General features: G+C 42.2%; 1 protein-coding gene across 1 annotated transcript; it reads right to left on the bottom strand.

The window, feature by feature from the left end:
* Positions 1-6708: 6708 nt before the first annotated feature.
* LOC101161347 (transmembrane protein 238) lies at positions 6709-17880 on the bottom strand. Its single transcript, XM_004080670.4, has 2 exons — positions 17073-17880; positions 6709-6947 (listed from the first exon to the last, which is right to left on the bottom strand). The coding sequence occupies exon 1, from the start codon at positions 17613-17615 to the stop codon at positions 17082-17084; it is 534 nt and encodes a 177-aa protein (XP_004080718.2). The 5' UTR covers positions 17616-17880; the 3' UTR covers positions 6709-6947; positions 17073-17081.
* Between the last annotated feature and the right edge of the window lie 1310 nt (positions 17881-19190).

Genomic DNA, 19190 nt, shown 5'->3' with positions numbered 1-19190 from the left:
AAATTTGGATGCTACCTGCCCTACAACAACAACGTTGCAGAGGAAAAATCTCTTGTTTGGTCTGTCATGACCAAAACTGAAGTAGGCCCAAATATTGCAAATAACGTCATTTTTAAGATATTTATTCTTAAATGTTTGCTCTGCCTTAACTTGTAACATTAGTTATGATTCGTGTGTCTGTCTGCTCTGCTGTAACACAAAGTTTTTGTTGTGTTTTATTGTTGTATATTAGTTCATAATGTTAAATAAGCTGTGATGGTAGCATGCTGCTGCTGCTGCTGCTGCTGCTTCTGCTGCTGCTGCTGCTGATGCTGCTGCTGCTGCTGCTGCTGTTAGCTTTTCAAAACTCTAGTTGATCAAGTCATACCTGAGATCACCAATGTCTCAGGAGCAACTCACTAACCTGCTGTTGTTAGTATCAATCATTCAGGGGGGGAGCAGATTTCATATGATGACGTTATTGACAAGCTTGCATCAGGAAGGCCACAAAGGTTAGGTTTTAGTTAGTGTTTTCTGTTCTTAGTGCTGCAGTTACATTTATTCTAGTGTATTATTAGTGTGATTTGTAGTTTATAATATTTATTTCAGATTATTTGTGTTTATTAAATATTTCCTAACTGTATTTTCAGTTACAATAAATGGACAAAGTGACTCTATGGGGGGGGGGGGGGGCGCCAGAGGAGGGTCTCGCCCGGGGAGTAATTCAGGGTAGAACCGCCACTGGTGGGATGTATAAATGTCTATACACTTTCTGCAGCCACTCCCTATCTGCAATGCTGCAGCTGCCAAACCCAACTGTGCTGCAGTTTGTCAGCAGGCTCTCCATGGATGAGCGGTGGGTGGGTCAGCAGCAGGTTGGTGTTGAGATTGTTCCACCTGAGGAGTGAGGAAGATGCTGGATGGAGATGCTGCAGAGCCTTTCTGGTTTGGAGGTTATGCTTTGATGTCGGCAGAGAGGAGGAAGCCAAAAAGCTGAAGGGGTGGAATCTCTCATGATCAAAGTCTGACTGGGCAAAGTTCAAATGTGGTCAATGAGCATGTTGTACTGAAGTCTGAAAACAGTCACAGAAACTTACAGCTTATAGTTTTTTTTGTTAAAATTTTTGATGTTGGAGAAAATTATTTTTTAATCTTGCAAATCTCTATTGGCTTTTCTAAAGCCACAAACATGGGCAGGACTGTCCATGTTATCCTTGTGCTATCCTAGGCACTTTAATATTGGGAGTTGGGTCATCTCGACCCACTAAACAGTGCTCTGAACCTTTTTCTTCAATGATTTGTGATCTTCACTGGTGTCCATGGATTACATGAAATCTTTCCACCTTTATCCACCTTTGTCATGGTAGGGAGAACACGTCAATGTAAGGGTGGGGTCATCTAAGATAGCACAAGGGTTAAACTGGACAAAGGTAGAAGTTTATTGAGTAGAATTACAAAACCTTTCTATAAAAACAGAAAAGATGTTTTATTTTGACAATAAACTTCTTTAAAAGAAATTCCATGCATTGATTTAATGAATCAATTTGGAGTTTTAGGAAAGATTGATGTTAACACTGCAAGGATCTTTAAAAAAATGAAATGTGAAAACTGAGAACACTGCGAAGAAGACATAAAAGTGTGAAAGTCCAGGGCTGCATGGGAATGTGATAAAGACACACCTTAATGCTTGTGGGCTTTTAGAGAACTGATGATAACTATCTTTGTTTAACAGGTAGGTTGGGTGTCTTTGGATTGCTTTTTACATTCATAGTTTCGTCTCTTCGGTTTCAAATCAAGTTGTTATTGTGTTTGATGTTAAATTTCTGTCTAGATGCTGTTTTTGTATCTAAACATCATCGTACAGTTTCATTGCAGCTTCTAAGAGTCTCTGCTGTCGCCTCACATTTGAACTCAGCCAATGGCAGAAGATAAGAAGGTCTGATGTTCCTTCATTTTTCCCTCAAGAAAAGCCAAACACCTGGGTGAGCGTCCTGTCCATGTTTCCTCACACCTGGGTGAGTGTCCTGTCCATGTTTCCTCACACCTGGGTGAGCGTACTGTCCACGTTTCCTCACACCTGGGTGAGTGTACACGTTTCCTCACAGGAAGAAAGATCCCGAAGAACCAGACAGTGGTCTGCTGTGAGCACTTTTATTGTGACATCCTAACCCGGCGTCATCCATAACAAGGAGTCGTCCACCACAACATACCTGACCGCTTTATATGTTGCTTTGGATAGGAGGGATCCTGATTGCAGCTTCCATCTGTTGCTTCATGTTGTAAACACTCAAACCCCCACCCTAAGGTGAAAACATGTGGGGACTGTGATCACGTTCATGTTTTGTCCTTGTGCCTGCATGTTCCCAGCAGCCTCTCTGCTTTGTGAAAGCAGACACAGAGCATTACGAAACTTCACGTCCGCCCGTCCGTCCTGGAAGTCTACAGCCCCACTACTTAAAAGCAGGAAATCTGTCCAACGTTTTGAACGTTCAAGCCAAGACCACTTCTTTTATTGAGGCATCTGATTGGTTAGTTAATAGCTTGAATATCGTGCACTACAGAAAAAAACACAGAAGCAAAATGAAGATTATCAAGTACAGATTTAAAAAATGGTTATTCTGACCAATAGAATGACTGTTTATTGCTCTACAGAGGTCTATGGCTTCTTGGAACCAGCAGGTACTTCCTGTTTGGAACGCCATGGGGGAGGGGTCACTCAGTCCAGTTCTCATATACAGTCAATGTGACCTAATTGTCGTTCTGTGAAGAAAGCTCATTTCCTCCACCCGTATTGTGGATTTTGTAGGATGTTTAGAACCAGAGTGGGTAAACTTTGACTTGGGCCACAAATGGTTGTAAAATTTGACAGAAGAGCCGGACCAGGAGCAGATCAGTGGTATGTTTGGGTAATCCACCTCATAAAGAGAAAGTAATACTAGAGAACCTGGACAAAAACATTTAACTTTAATTTTAGTTCAAAATACATGTATTTCAGTCAGACAACCCATGCAGTAGAGAATGATGTATTTTCCAGATTTCTTTTAGATTGGCATCAGGCTCCGTTCAGGTACAATAAAACAAGATCTTCCAGAAAAACTTCGGGTATAAAACTACCCCTAACGGAGCTCACAGGTGGAAGCCGGGGAGGAGGGTGGGGCAACAAACGCAGCGCTCACGGAAATGGATGACAGAGGGCGTAGGGCGCACACCTGGTTCTGTAACCAGGTTGCAGAACAGGTGAGTTAATTGGGCTGAACCGTCCATGGTTGGGTGTAAACAGGTGAACGCACTGCTGAGCCGCCTGCCTGAAATTCTCCCAAGGTCGTTCATATATTTTAAAACAAAACATTTTGGATTTTTTATTTCAAAACCATGGCTTTTGTTCTCATTTTAGTGTCAATTGCACCAATGGGTTGATGTCAGTCAGGGAAAAATGCAAATTGGAGAAATGTTGCGTTCATTTAGTATTATAATTATTGGAAAATGACCGTCCAACTCGGAAAACATATGAACGTGAAAAATAAAACGACAAATCTTCCAACACCGGATTAAGGCTAAAAACTTTCTGCACTTAAACACAGGTCAGTTTATTTATAGTGCACCATCTATGGGGACACAGCACCGGCCCCCGGGCCATAGTTTGCCCATCCCTGGCTTAGAACGTACAAACCAAGACCTTTAAGCTCAATTAAGCCTCCACTAAATCAGATCATTCGGCCACGCTCTCCGCCTCCCCTCTTACCATCCGACGTGAGCCATTTTGCAGTTTAACCCAGGGGCTGCAGGCTGGAAACGACCTGAAGGCCAACCCCGTACTCGGTGGACAGACGTCAATGTGGGAGACTTTAAACCTTATGGGGTTGCTGTGAAGGATGCTGAGCTTCAGGCACAAGACCGAAAGAAATGGAAGACCCTTGTTTATTTGGTAAGCTTTATGCACTGGGAAGGGGCATCGTCCCCCCTGCAAGAGCCTTGAAGTGAACATCAGATCAGTTCAGAGTTTGTGCAACCACCAAATGAATCAACCTCATCTCAGTTCCTTCCTCCTTCATAAACGCCATTCTGACCTGCACAAGTCTTTTCACACTGTAAACTCTGTCACATGAACTCTTGGAGTTTACATTCAGAGTCATGCTAACACTGATGAGCTGGCATGAGACGGTCAGCTGACCTGGACGTGCTGCACCGTCGCAGCGCGTGAGCCGGACACCTCAGGCGCCACGCCTAGACGGTGTTTTGTGACGCCTTTAGAATAACGTGGCGTCGTGCTCTGCTAACTCCTGGAACCGGGATGAATAAATAATAAAGTTCTGTGCAACCACACACCCCCTAAACACATGGCAGCTATTCAAACAGGCTGAAACGGGTGAAAACACATGACACAAACAAACTAAATTGTTTTTAGAGACATGCAGCTTTAAATGTTTCCCGTTTGTTTTCTTGATAAGCTCCTGTTCTTGTGGTCGAGGGATTTCTCAGCTAACATATCAACTCGCTCTGTGTGCAGGGAGCGCTGCGCCTTACCTAAGGTAAAGATTTACATGCCTGAATCGGAGTTTCAAACTATGAATGAACTCCATCTGTTGCCTGTAGCTGCTGCTGTTTTTCTGCTCCTTTTGTACACAATGCACTCATTACAAATGAGAGCTACTGTAGATGCTTCCGCTGACTCATGCATCCAGTCTGACTGGTTTTCTCCTTCCTTCAGTGATCAATACTCAGATTTCAGTTAAGAAAAAAGGCACCTCAGAGAAGCTCTGAAAAATCTGGCCAACATCAGGAAAAATGGAAAACAAGCAACACAAAATGCTTCATTTTAAAGCAATTATTCAAAATATAACGCAGAAAAAAAATGTTCTGAAGGCCTAAAAAGCCGACACTAGACAGCAGCTTCATATCAGCGGGCGAGACATCAGAAGAAAAACAGCAAAGAAGCTAAATGACATCCAGAAATGAAACGTTATCAAATGTGGCAAACTAAATGATAAAAAAGTAACGCAAGCAACACAATAGGAAGAGTTAATAAAAGGTCCCAAAAGCTTCAAAGTGACAGTTTCAGTAAAATCAGGAGAGATAAAAACATAAAAGTGACTACAAATGTATTTTGTGATGCTTTATCTTTTTAATACAAACTAAAAACTTTAAAGGAAAGAATAAACTGGTTTTAAAATTCTGCCTCATCAGATTTCATGTGTTTTGGCAGGCCTGGATTTAGCCAGCCCCACAATGGGGTGCACGTAGAGTATCGGGGGGGGGCAAGTCTGGGTGTGAAGAGAGTTACGCTGAACCCTCACTGCATCCAGTCTGGCTCCGGTGCAGCCGGTCTAGCTACGTCAGAGGATTCGCGTTGATGGGTGCAGTCTGGCTGCAGCCCAGGCTCTGTCCTTCAAAAAATGGTGTGCAGTCTCATAAAGGATGGGGAGGTTCTGGACCTCTGATCAGCCTCTCGTCATCCATGGTTTTAAATGACTGATATGAAGTTCTACCACACACTTTGTGACCTCGTGTCACCGGAAATTATGTAATGTTTACGCCATGGTGAAAACATAGAGAGTACGGCGGAAAATAGGTTTCATTTGGAAAAATGTACCCGATGCACTTTTCACTTACTTGCATGATTTCTGGTTTGGGACGTTTTCTTTGCCCCAACTTCACAAAAAAAAAGTGCTCTGGCTCGCTTCAGCATTCGGCCAAAATTTGAAGCCAATGATATGGATTTGGAGCGCCGGAGAGGTCAGACCGGACTGGACGCCATGCGAGTGCCTCTGACACTTTTCAAGTTACATAAAGACTCTGGCAGAGCTGGACTGGATGCAGTGTGAGCCCAGGGTCAGGGGTGTCAAATCCTTCCAACCCCTAAAGTGCTCAGAAACCATGCAATCATATCAGTTCATCTATCCATATGCATATCTTCTCCATTCATCAGTTAAACACATTTTAAGTTTTATGTTGAATGCTCTTCCCGACACTACCTTGTAATTACCGGGCTTGGGACAGGCACGAGCAGGACACTGGTTTCTACCTTATTGAGGCTGCATTTACCTTTTCTTTATATGACCATTTGTCCATCTAATAGTCAATCCTTGTGTTTTTTGTCTTTTATTTGTTTTTTGTTGTGGATTTGAGGGGAGCAGTCACACCCTTGAGAATGCCCCCCCCCCCCCCCCCTTTTGACCATGCATGCATCCCGCCTTGTGTTCAGATGGGTTGGTCCAAAAGGTTCATTTCCTCAATTTCCTTATTTGGCATGTAAAGCTGATTTGCTTATCCCCCGCATCAGGACCGCATCATCAGCATCATTCCCGAACCGCATAAGTGAAGTCCGGTGAATGTGAGTTCAGCTGCAGTTTCAACATCCTGGTGGGAAAGAAACTTAACCAAAGAACATTTTTAACCTCAGAAAAGAAACAAAAACAAAATAAAAAACACAAAAAACCTAAAAAATAAAAATAAAAAAAGTCTACCTGCAGCTTTCATGAACCCCATTTTGGAGCAAAGTACAAGAAATTAGAGCAGACTAGGCTTAGGAAGCCTTGGAAATCTTCCAAGAAAAGAACGAACCCTAGAGCAGCCAGAGGAACGGCCAAGTAGCCAGACTATCCAGAAAAAGAGACCTTTAACATTCACATCATCATTTTCTAGAATTTGTCAGAAATAAAACAGACGTTTGAAGATTTGGCCTCAATGATTATCTGTTCTTAAATGGATTGACAGCAGTTGCTTAAAGACCCATTTCAGAAAAAATATTCAACTTTATTCTCAAAAAAAAAATATTTACAGCTACTCCCTGGAAAAATCCACATAAATGAACTTTGTACGTCTGCAAACTCTTCCTCCTTTGTGCACAGCTCCTCTTCTTCACTGCAGGCATGTTCAGGACGATTCCAAAAGCCACTTTAACTGTATTTTAAAACATAATTGTTCTCAAAGTCTGTCTTTTCCATCAGAAGGGGGAAGGTGAATGCTGCCTGTAAAGAGAAGAACAGACAATTTACTTTATGCAAATCATTTTATACTAAAACAAAAAAAAACGTACATGGATAAACTCATAAAAACAAAGACTGTCATTGTTCAATTATTTATTAAAAACTGAAACGGAACACAAAACGTTTCCATTTACGGTCTTTCATGATAAATATTTACTCTGTAAATAGAAACTGATGAAACTGACAAGGAGAACGATACGGCTACAACTCACTGAGTTAACAAAGCAAACAACAAATGCGGACACAACCTGCGACATCAGTCATGAACAAACTGATCTGACATCCTTTTCACTTCAAAGGACTGAACCGCACAGGTTTTCGGGGAGACTTAAGATGTTTATTCATTCCTAATCCTCTCCACATCACGGGTGAGTTTTAATGAAGCCTGTAAACACGTTTCCCGAGTCCACAAACATGTTGCTTAGTGACTCATCATAACTCTAGCCACCACTCCTGAGCTTATTATGGGATGACGCAAGAACACAGCAATCCCTGCCGGCCTCAGAACCTTCGGGTTCATGATCCTGATATGTCAGAGTTAACACATTATTTCACAATCAAGCCACAGGCAGAAACACAAAAACATTAGGTCTACATTTAAGCCCAATATTGGAAACCAAAACCCTATTGATTCAGATCAACAGAAAGGTTTTGGTTAAATGTAAAGCTAAGCATTCGTAAAAAAGATAAAACTAAAGGGTTTTTTGTCAAAGATGTTTGTACTTCATTGAGATCAAACTTCTCAATAGGAAAGAATTAACATAAAAAAAAGAAAACATTAAAAAAACTAGCTGTTAAAACAGAAAGAGGCCTTTAAAGATCTCAAAATTGTTAAGAAATTAGTTAAAACTTTTTAATAAACAATATTAAAATCACTCAAATTAAATAATGACAAACATCTTTAAATGTTTGGCCAACATTCCTATGTAAATGATTTTTCCAAAAACATTAAATTTATCGTTTCAAAAAGTACTTTTACAATTTGAGAATAAAAGGTTTACATTTTCTTTGAAGTACTTTACACCTTATATATTTGCACATTTATAAGGCAACAACATTTTGATATGTTCAATTTTTTTCCTTCATTTCTCCAAGCCTCAACGTTTTACAAGTTCAACAGTCCAGTTCTGTGAATACAAGGAATTTATTTTGTAGACTCAAAGTGTCCTGGAGGGATCTTTTTAGGATACTGTCACAGACGTGATGTTGGAAATACAAAATAAGAAAAAAAAAAAAAAAGCCAACTCATAAAGTAGAGTTTCTATTTTTACAGAGTTTTCAAAGCGTGTGCATGTGTGTGAGTCGTTTGTGGATGTTTGATGATTGGATCTTGTGTCGGCCTCTGTTGCGTTTATTGGTGGATTTCCTCTGGACCACTGAAGACTAAGGGTCTTGAGTTATCAGAGAGTTCCTTCAACTCCATTTCAGGTTGTTCTCTATCTGCTACCGTGTGGGTGTTGGGGGGGTTCTGGCTGCCGCTGCGGCGGGGGTATTTGTGTGGGGATGGCTGGGTGCTCCTTCTCCTCCTTTTTATATTCCATCGTCCATTTTAGAAGAACATTAACAATCACTTGAGCACAGGTGTTAGCTCACCTTTACATAAATAGTTTGTGTGATTGAATGAAATATCTCACACTAGTTGGTTTGAAGGCATAAGTATGCGTTTGTGAATATTATTTGTATTGTTTACATGTTGACATTGGAATATGTTTTGGAGCCAACAGGTGTGTTTATAACATTTGAGTGTGTGTGTGGACAGGCCCCGCCCTTATAGACGTGTATTTCATCTGAACCTCACTGTAATGAGTATAACCATCCAGAAACATGGTTTAACCCCCCCCCCCGCCCTTCTATAATCACCCTCCTATCCCCCCCTCTCTAATATCCCTCTCTCTTCTTCCCTCCTTTCCTTTTCCGTCCGGTCCAACACAAAAGATTTTCAAATATGACTAAAATGAATAAAGTTTGGCCTCAATTACAAAAGGGGTTTATTCAGACATACCTCTGGTTTGTCAGAAGATTCATAACCCCTCTTGTTAAAGTAAAACATGTCCAACTAAAGAGGCCTTCAGCTCTCATCTGTTTGCCCAGCTGTTGGACAGGACAAGTTAAAAAAATAGGATAATAATAATAAAATCACAGGTTGAGTGGAGTTGGCTGCAGACATTGACCAGACGTATGTACGAATGTATTTTTTACATTTTTCGTTCTTATATAACTGCTATTCGTTATTTTGCTTTTTTCATTTTATTTCCCAACTAATGACTAATCCGCGATGATCCAGTATAAACTGAGGGAAGTGACTTTAACAGAAAAAGTAACAAACAAAATAGAAAAGAAGTAGTCCGCTCTTGACTAGTGAAGTGGACCGGCGGAGTGCGGATTTACAGCTTTGTGTTTGATGGGAAGGGGGGGGGGGGTACATGAGCGGTATATGTGGGAGATTTAAGACTGCGATCCGTCCCGCAGCTCTAGGGGTACATGCAACCGAACTCAGAACCGGGTCTAAAAGTGTGTGTCTGAGCTGAGCACAGCTCGGATCGTCAGCACACACAGCGGTTTGAGCATCAAAGCAGAAATGTCGCTCAGTCCTTAGAAAACATTCAAACAATCACGTGGATTTGTGTTTCCAGTCGTGTCCCGACTAAATAAAGGCTGATGTTATTCACAGGATGCAGCGCCACCCAAAGCTAATGTTGTTAGCCCGTGTTAGCATACTGCTAATCCTGGCTTCGTTCAGAAAAAGTACTGACCACACGGATTAAAATTCAAATGATGAGCGAACAGGTGTTTCATAATAACCGTAACATTATTAAAAGCACGTTTAGAAGATCATCTCGTATTTTACCGAGCTGACATGTCAATGTATATAGCCGCTCGGCGCTGTTTAACATTGTTTTGTATTGAATTGTTACATTCAATAAAGTTTGAAAAAAAAAGCCGCTCGGCGGAATTTATATCCTTCCGGTTTTCAAACCCTACTGCGCATGTGCGAATGATTTATTCCGACGGAAAGTGTGACCTTAGTGAACGTTTTTATATTCTGAAAACATTTTTCTGGGCCCATGTACAGGGTTGGATTCTAATCCGACCATTGATCCCCTCAAGATATTTTGCACATGTAACCGCGGCTTATGGTGTTGACTCGCAACGTGGCGGGGGCGTGGCATCACGATGGTGGTCTCTCCATCGGGATGTCAGTCACCCATCACGATGGACGATGATATCGTCCATCGGCACAACTCTACTTTGACTACAATAAAGCAAACTTAAAAGCCTTCCGTTTTTCAAAAACAACATTGCGCCTTATAGGCCATATGGATTAAATTTGGTTGTTCTTAGAGATTCACCAAAATGAGAAATTTTGAGAAATAACAATTTAAACGCTTCTGCAAATATCGAATAGTAATTAAATATGGATGTTAAGTGTCTGTTTTAAAGTACATGTTTATATTACAGTGATCCCTTGCTATAACACGGTTTACTTTTCACGGTTTCGCTACTTCACGGATTTGCATCGTGCATTGTGTTCTGCATTCTGATTGGCTAAGAAGTCACTCTGCTTCTTCTCTACCTGTGCGTCAATAACACTGCAGTTTAATATGTACACATACGTAAAACAGCTTGACAAATTTACAACACGTACATGCAAATTATCCTGCAATTTCGATTTTCTCTAAAACCCATAGAAAAAGAGCGACAACAATCACTATGTTCTTCTCCTGAACAAACACAGCTGCACCGCGGACTTCAGAAGAAGAAAACACTGCAGAGCGGAGTCAGGATGCAGCGGCTCAGTCTGAAGAGCAGTAAATACACCTGAGTCACTATTTGTCCCACTGTACTTTGTATTTTTTCATAATCATTTTAAATTTTCTCCCGTTTAATCCAATTACTTGGGGTCGCGGTGGGTGGGGCTAATCTCCGCAATTTGAAGCCTTCTGTTCACATTGATGATTAAAATTATTATTTGACAGTACAGTACAGAAGTTGTTTGGTGAAAAAAACGTTTGTAAAGTACTTTTATTTATGAAACAAATGCTTGATTCTGTAAAATGGTTTGTTCTTTCTTTTCAATGTATGATAGAGTATTCAATTGAATAATAATTGTTAGAAAAAATAAAGGTTTCTACTTCACGGATTTTGCCTATCACGGGCTCTTTTTGGAACGTAACCCCCGTGAAAAACAAGGGTTTACTTAATACCAAAAACATCAATTTTAACAGTATATGGGGAAATACAACCTCACATAAAACATTTATCCAGGTACACAACAGGGCCAGGAAATACTTGTCAATACTTTAACTTCAAGATAAAAGGAAACCATAACATCTGAGATGCAACACTTTCATACATCTCAGGCACGCACACCTCTGAAAAATACCCCTTCTCGGGAGCGTGCAACGGGATTCAATGTATGTCTACCACAACACTAAACGGCTGGTCATCCAAAGCCATAAACTCCAATACCTTATTTAGAATTCCAGTTGTTTGTGGCACCATCATTTATTACCAGTTTTGTTTTTTTAAACACGTCAGCAACAAACGGCTGCTTCAGCCTCTCTCTGTCCCTCTCTTGTTCATTGTGCTGTTCTGGGCGTTTGGCTTATAAATGACACATTAAAGCAGAAGTGCTAACGGTTTTAGCAGAGTTACCCCCCTCTCAATCATTTAGTTCCACAGTCAATGCAAATTGCAGTTCTCTGTCACTTTAAAATACTGCTAACATTTTGAGGAAGGCACTACATCATCGATGATCGACCAAACTCGCATCAATGCGTTACATGTCACTATTCTGACCACAGACGGCCAAATGGGACTTTTTTGCAATATATTCTAACACGGCTAATATATGCTAACACGGCTAATGCTTCCAAAGTGGCTAACGTGTAAGAATTCTAGAGTTATTGTGAGTATAGCTAATAAAGTCAGACTGACAGAGTTATCTCTGATTCTTTTGGTTTGCGTAATGGGCCCTTTTGTTTGGTGCGACTTCTATATGACATGAGTTTTAAACTAGATCGTTTATTGACGGTGCCGCCTATAGCGCAATAATAATAATAATAATGGATTACATTTATCTGCGCTTGTCCAGATGCTCAAAGCACCTTCAATGTGTCCATTATTCATTCACTCTGCATTCATACTTGGTGATGATGAACTAGTGATGTAGCCACAGCCGCCCTGGGGTTACCAGCACGCGCCTGTGGCCCCTCTTACCATCACCGGGACATTCATACGGATTCACACACTGGAGGCAGGGAGGGTGAAGTGTCTTGCCCAAGGACAGAACGTCGGTTGACTGGGGGAGCAGTCGATCATTTGACGACCTGCTTAACCGCCTGAGCCACTGCCGGTCATATTGTTTTTGTAGGTCCATCATTCATCTGTTGTGTCATCAGGCCCCTGCTTCAAAATAAATGAACAACTCCAGTAACCCTCTTATAACATCTGAGCTGCTAACGTTCAACCTTAATCTGCAAGTCGGATGTGATCACGACCACCAGATCAATAACGCTGCACGTTTCCATTATAGGAGCTGTCTGGTGTTTGTGACTGAAAGGTGTCGGCTGCTCGTCTGTAACAGGAGAAGTGACGACTAAAATGGCGTAAAGTGTGAAGGTAAGCAGAAACGCTCGGCCTCATTAATTAAAAGCTGCCACGGGTCACTGAAGATCGTTTCACAGCAGCCCCAAGAGGAAGGGCGTTATTGCTGCTGAAATTCATGAGCAGAGCATTGGGGAGAAAGGGGGGGGGGTGTCCTCTGGGTAGGAGGTGAGGAGACCATTCATCAAAGAGAAATAATAATAATACAAATAAAAGTCAACATGTTGTTGGAAGGGAACGCTAGAACTGTAAATGAGGATGAGGGCAGCGCTGCAACCCTTCAGCTGTCAGACTATCATAACCATACCAATTAAAAAATTTTTACCCTAATACCGGCACAATAATTCGGAATTTTAAAACGATCTCTCGCCCACAGACGCCGACTTTCCTGTAGTCGTTCAAAGGGATTCTTAAGGACCATGTGATCCTAAATGGGGATGAAGCGGATTTGGAAATAGACAGATCCTTGAGGACCAGTCCTTCAGGCTTTCGAATTCTTGATTCTTTATTTAGATGCTGCAAACATTTATAGTTAGCTGTCTCTTTCTGCTCAATATTCGGTAATCGGTGTAGCGTTCCAGGACTGCCATTGATTGAACGAGCGCAAAGATAACTGAGCGAGTGTATTCAGGAACGGTTGCAATCTTAACTGAGCAGGAATCCTGCGCACTCACTGGGTTTGAGCGTAGTGTTAAGGGGGTGTTTTTGTCACTTCAGGGCAGTCACCTTTCTGGTTGATCCAATTGGCCGAAATTTGCCTGGCTAATCTGGAGAGTCAGCGGGGCGGGACTTCCGTTTTTTAGAGCAGGGGTGGCAAACACGCGGCTCATGAGCTGTATGCGGCTCACGGCCAATAAGCATGCGGCTCTTTACCCCTTATATTTTCTACATATCGTACTTTCAAGACCATAGGGCGCACTTAAAATTCTTAAATTTTCTCCAAAATGTACGGAGTGCCCTATGGTGCGGTGCACCAAATGTGATGTTGTGTGACTTCGGTAAAGAGGATGTAGGAGAGGACAGCATGAGGATGGTAAGGAGGGAAGTGAAGCTATTAAAGCCTCTAAAAAAAATTAAAGTCCCGCCCCGCTGCCTCGTCGGATTTGACATGCAAATTTCGGCCAATCAGATCAACCAGAAAGGTTACCGACCCCAAGTGACAAACATACCCCAGAACACCGCCCCCAAGTGACAAAAACATCCTCTTAACTCTGCACGCAAACCCAGCGAGCGCACAGGAGCGCAGCTCAGTTAAGATTCCAACCGTGTAAAATACTGGGTCGCTCGGTCAGAACTGCGCTGGCGCGGTTGTAAATGTTCGCTCACTCAGTTCCTCAATACACTCGCTCAGTTGTCTTTGCGCTCGTTCAATTAATGGCAGTCATGAAACGCCATAAATCAGTGCCCAAAGAAAAATCAGATCTATCGTAGGAAGGTCAAGAATGGACTTCTTGAGGTCAATGGTTGTATTATCATTTAAAATAACATTGTTGTGCAACGATGTGAGATTTTTTGGTAACAGTAGCCGCGTTTACGTGGGCAAAAGTAATCGGAAAGAACGCCTGATAGGAAAGAAAATGCGTCATGTAAACGCGCTGTTTGGAATAGTCTGCCCCGGTCAGACTCGTTCGGATCAAAATTTCTTTCCGATCGAGATAGGTGGGTTATACCGATCGTTTATCCGATCGTGGAGCATGTAAACGGTCATTCCGATCGTGTGTCACTACTGGTCTGGGTTACGTCATGCATAGACGATGTTTCGCTGAGAGAAAGCTTTGGAGCGCATACGGGACCGACCAGCTGCTCTGCGGAGGCCCCGTGAAAAGCACCGCTCCGCTCTCGCCCCGCTGGCTATCTGCCTCTCTTACACCCCTCACGAGGGAGATGGGGGGGGGGGGGGGGATGCGTGCCCACTGACGTCTGGACCCGAACTCTGCATTCGGGCTCCAGTGCCAGTGGTCCGAGTGAACCTCTCTGAGCAGAGCAGCCGGATTTATTAATGTGTTTGAGGGGAGGGTGCTTTGTTACGTGTGCGTTTTGTTATGTGTGAGAATTTGGACTGCCAGCCGACCCGCCGCTCTGGGTTAGCGGCTGCCGGACTCAAGAGGACAGAGCAGAGCCGCCAGCTTACAGCGGCTTTGGGGCGGTGTGTGAGCTTTTCAGAGCAGAAATGCCGCTCAGTCCTTAGAAACTGTTCGAAAGATCACATGGAATTGTGTTTCCAGTTGTGCCCCGACAAAATAAAGGCTGATGTCATTCCCACACATTTACGTGCAGCCAAGTTGCAGATTGCAGCGTTTCCCGCATGGTCCTGGATTTTGTGTCCATCAAAAGGCTAATGTTGTTACCGCCTATTAGCCTGTCCTAACACTAGGTTCTTCTTCCACCTCAGTTTTTCCACAAAAACAGCACTGACCACACGGATTAAATATGAAATGATGAGCGAACAGGCGCTTCATAATATTCATAACATTAATAAAAGCCTGTTTGGAAGATCGCCTCTTTTACCGGGCTGCTGCATAAATATATGTGACAGCAAAGGTTTGTTTACAACGGGACACAATTCCCTTCCGGTATTTGACACTACTGCGCATGCCCAAATGATTTATTCCGACCAAAAGTGTGACCATGTGAACGTTTGTTCTAATCGGAAAAAGGTTTTCTGATCCCATGCGCACGGGTGAATTTTAACCCGACCATTGATCCGATCAAGATATTCTGCCCATGTAACCGCGGCTATTGACATCTAATTACCGTTTCTGTTTTTAGAATTCTTCTACTGAATGAGAAACGTTGTGCGTTACTTTCTATTGATTTAATAAACTGCGCAAACCTTAAGCACTACCAGTTGGTGTTTTGCCACAATGTGTCCATCAGAAGAGGAATCTGGGCGGGTTGACAACAGGATGAGCGATTACGACTGGGGAAGACAGTGTCATGTTTCCCAATCTGAGCCAACACTGTTTTCCACACAAACAAAAACACCAAACAGATGGAATTAGCTGCAGAAATGGCAATTCTGAGCAGTCCACTGAAAACTTGGCATTTCCTATGTGAAGACATGAAAACTACTTCCATAATACTTTTAGGTAGTAAAAGTTTGATGCCTTTAATACTATGATAGGAAGCCCTCAGCTTGAAAAAAACCAAGTCAAGATGAACCTTTTTTTTTGGTTACAGAACCATCCTGGATGAACGGGGCTTCATAGTTAAAATGATTTATTGATTTTGGACTACAGATCAAAATGCACTGTTATTTTAATGTTTCCTTTTGCTGTGACTAACATATGACACCCCCCCCCCCCCCCAGTTATCTTAGGTTGTTTGGGTTTATTTTGTAATAGAGTTAAACACATTATATATTCTTAAACTGTTCACTTTTGTTACAAAGATAATACTTGGAGTGTAGGATAAACCTTTGCTATCTGTTAATATGCAACAAATTATATACAAGTACATGTCTTTTTTACTAATTTATTTTGTGAGAATTGATCAAAAATACAAACTTTGACACAGATACTATTTTTGCAGTAATGCAAAAAGTTACTTTTCCTGGCAATTAGTTAATTTTTACTAAAAAGTAATTTAGTTACTAATTTAGCTTCTTCTTAGACTGAGTAGTGAGTTACTTTAACACATTACTTTTTTAATCATAGTTCCCAGTTCCCACTATTAGTAACAATTGACTGGTTTCATAGACTAAACTATGAGAAACTCAGGTGCAGAGAGATTTGCACAGTCCTGTAAAGCTGCATAGACACTAGGAACTTGATGAACGCACAAAAACTAGCCAAACACAGGTTCAGCACAGTGTTCACACTGGACAAGCAGGGAGGGGCTTCTGCCTCTTTTTACAAGCATATGTTCAGCACCTACAGTTTCTATGGCCGCGCGTTTTGTACGTAGATCCCAAAAACAGTTGTAGAAGCGTGCATAGTCACACGCAAACATCGAGTTTTGAATGCAGAAGCGCGTAACACCTTTTTACATACGCTTTTTATTGAACATGGTTGCTGAGGGTGGCGTGAACGTAGCTTCAGAATTTTCAGATTGAAGTTGTTAGTGTTTTTTTCAAATTGATTTGACAAAAATTCTGATTTTAATTTCATTTCAACCACATTCTCATCTGTGTTTGGTTCATGTATTGGATAAAAGGTCAAAAATAGGTCCTGACTTCATGATTTCATCAATAAATCTGCACATTTCACATTAGATTTTCTAGAACCAATTCACAGACATAAATATGTTTCTAATATAACCACAAGCTCTAACCAGATCTTCTGAATAAGTAGAGTTACTGTAGTTTCATCTATGCTTTCTGGTTAGAGAAGCAGGAATTAAAAAAAATAAAAATAAATAATAATCTGAGAAATGGCTTCCAGTTGTCTATAAAACACAAATGTATCCACAAATCGAGTTAAATACAGAAAAACCTATACAGGGAGGAATCATGAACAGTCTGTGTGTGGAACCAGCAGGTGATAAAACTGTGAAACTCACCATTTCTAGTCACAGAAGCCTTTCCAACCTCTTCTCCTCTGAGCCCGTCAGGACCCCCAGCTCCAGGTTCTTGTGCGTCGGGGACGCGCACTCGGTCCCGCCGTCAAAGCCCTCGTTCTCGTGGCCTCGCGGCGTCATCGCTCTGCCGCCGTCTTCCCAGGTGATCGTCGGTGGCGCGGAGAGGCGCATCGGTGTGTTCTTCTTCTGCATGTCCAGACGCTTCAGGCTCCTCATGGAGAGCCGCTCCGACAGCTTTCTGGCCCACTGCGTAAAGGTGACATCCAGGGAGATGGTGTCCTCCGCGTACAGCTGCACGTTGCCGGTGTACCACAGAACCCACCACACGAGGCTGAGGAAGATGATGATCGAGCCCGTGTAGACGAGGAAGTCCCCGTACCAGCGGCCCTGGCGGTTCACGTTACCGAAAATCCCGACCAGAAGAACCACCAGACCGGCCACGTCGAACCCTAGAGCGAGGAAGAGCAGCGGCGCGCACCTCCCAACGCAGCTGGGGGCCATGCCTGCAGGGAGTTGTGGCGGCATGCAGAGCTCAGCCTGCTTATCAGGACGCGCGTTTCATCTTCAGCAACACCTGTACGGCGTCCACCTGAGCGCTTGCCCCGCCCTTTGGCACGTCACTGTAGAAGTGGGCCCCCAGGGGCCTCAGGACAATATCCCGTCTCCGAAACCGAATGAGAGAATGAAACGAGGAGGATGAGAGTCCAGTTTGACAGCTGAACGCTTGTAAATTGGGATTTGAGAGAAAAATCAAAGATGTGCGCATGCGCCTTGCAGTAATTTCTGGAGGATAACTTCTTTTGACCATTGTTTCATTTCTGTAAAATGCTATGCATTAAGATAAGCTTTTACAAAAGAAGACAAAAGAATTGATACGTTTGAATGTTTCAGTATTAGAACGTGGCAGTTCTATTGGAATTTAAACAGTAATTATGGCTAAATATTTCAGTGCTATATTTAAAGAGAAAAAAAATCTAAGTAAGGAATTTATTGATTCATGTTTTTTTAACGTAGAGTGCCATGATAAATTGTTTCTTTAAAGGATCCATACCATTCAATCACTAAGCCTTTTATAGTAAACAATTTAAATTAAAAAAATTAAATCTATTTTTTTCCTGAGTTTTCTTCAACAGTAGAGCTCAACCTCAGATGTTAAAGGATTAAAAAGGTCCAGCTGTTCATCCATAGACATGGGCTTCTGTTTCTTTCCTGGCCAGAGCTTGTTTTGGGGCAACACTGCTGTAAAACTACCAGCTTTAGGATCTGCCAGATCTTTTTAGGTGTTTTGATTTGACTGAGTCTTTGGTTTGCCCCTGAGAATTATGCGTCTGAAAGCAAACCAAAACAAATAAAGGTGTGTACTTTATCTGCATTTCTCACCCATATGAACTGAGTCCACACCATAAAAGCAACCTAAGATAAATGGTGACTCATAGCTTGACGCCTCTTGCCCCTCATCCTGGGAAAGTCCAGAAAAGAGTTACTCCAGACAACTAACAAAGTATGAGTTGAATGTCTCAGGAACCAAACAATAAAATATATTTCTTCTTTGCTTTTGAGCTGCTCCTTTAAGGGGTCGTGAATCATCTGCCTCCATCTAATCCTCTCTTCTGCATCCTCCTCACTTACACCAACTGGTGTCCCTCTTTTCTAAATCCAGGAACCTCCTCTTTGGTCTTCTCCTGGACCTGTTTCCTGGTACCTTCAACCTCAGCATCCTTTTACCAACATCATCACCGTTCGTCCTCTCTACATGGCCAAGCCATCTCAAACTGCTTCCCTGCATTTATCTCCAAAACATTTACCATAATCTGTTCCTCTGATGGATTCACTCTGGATCCATCCATCCTTATCACTCCCAAAAGAGAAGCTCAACACCTTTCACAACTTTCCCTTTTACTTAAAAATGGACCCCAGGTCTCGTTACCACCTCCAGCTTGTGCTGCATCTTTCTGTACTTCTGTCTGTTCTCTTCTGTTCTCCCAGTTTCCCACCTTTAATCAGTTCAGCTTTTCCTTTGAACTCTCCTGAACATCTTCATGCCACCATCAAGTCTCCTCGTCTGCTTTCCTTTTTTGAAGCTGACTCAACAGCTGTTCA

Source organism: Oryzias latipes, chromosome 19 (genome assembly GCF_002234675.1).
Source record: "Oryzias latipes chromosome 19, ASM223467v1".
Classification (NCBI taxonomy): domain Eukaryota; kingdom Metazoa; phylum Chordata; class Actinopteri; order Beloniformes; family Adrianichthyidae; genus Oryzias; species Oryzias latipes.
This window is presented reverse-complemented; position numbering and strand designations above follow the sequence as displayed.

What these genes read in the sequence shown, in the direction of transcription:
- LOC101161347 (XM_004080670.4), bottom strand. Translation starts at nt 17,615, where the DNA reads ATGCCGCCACAACTCCCTGCAGGCATGGCCCCCAGCTGCGTTGGGAGG.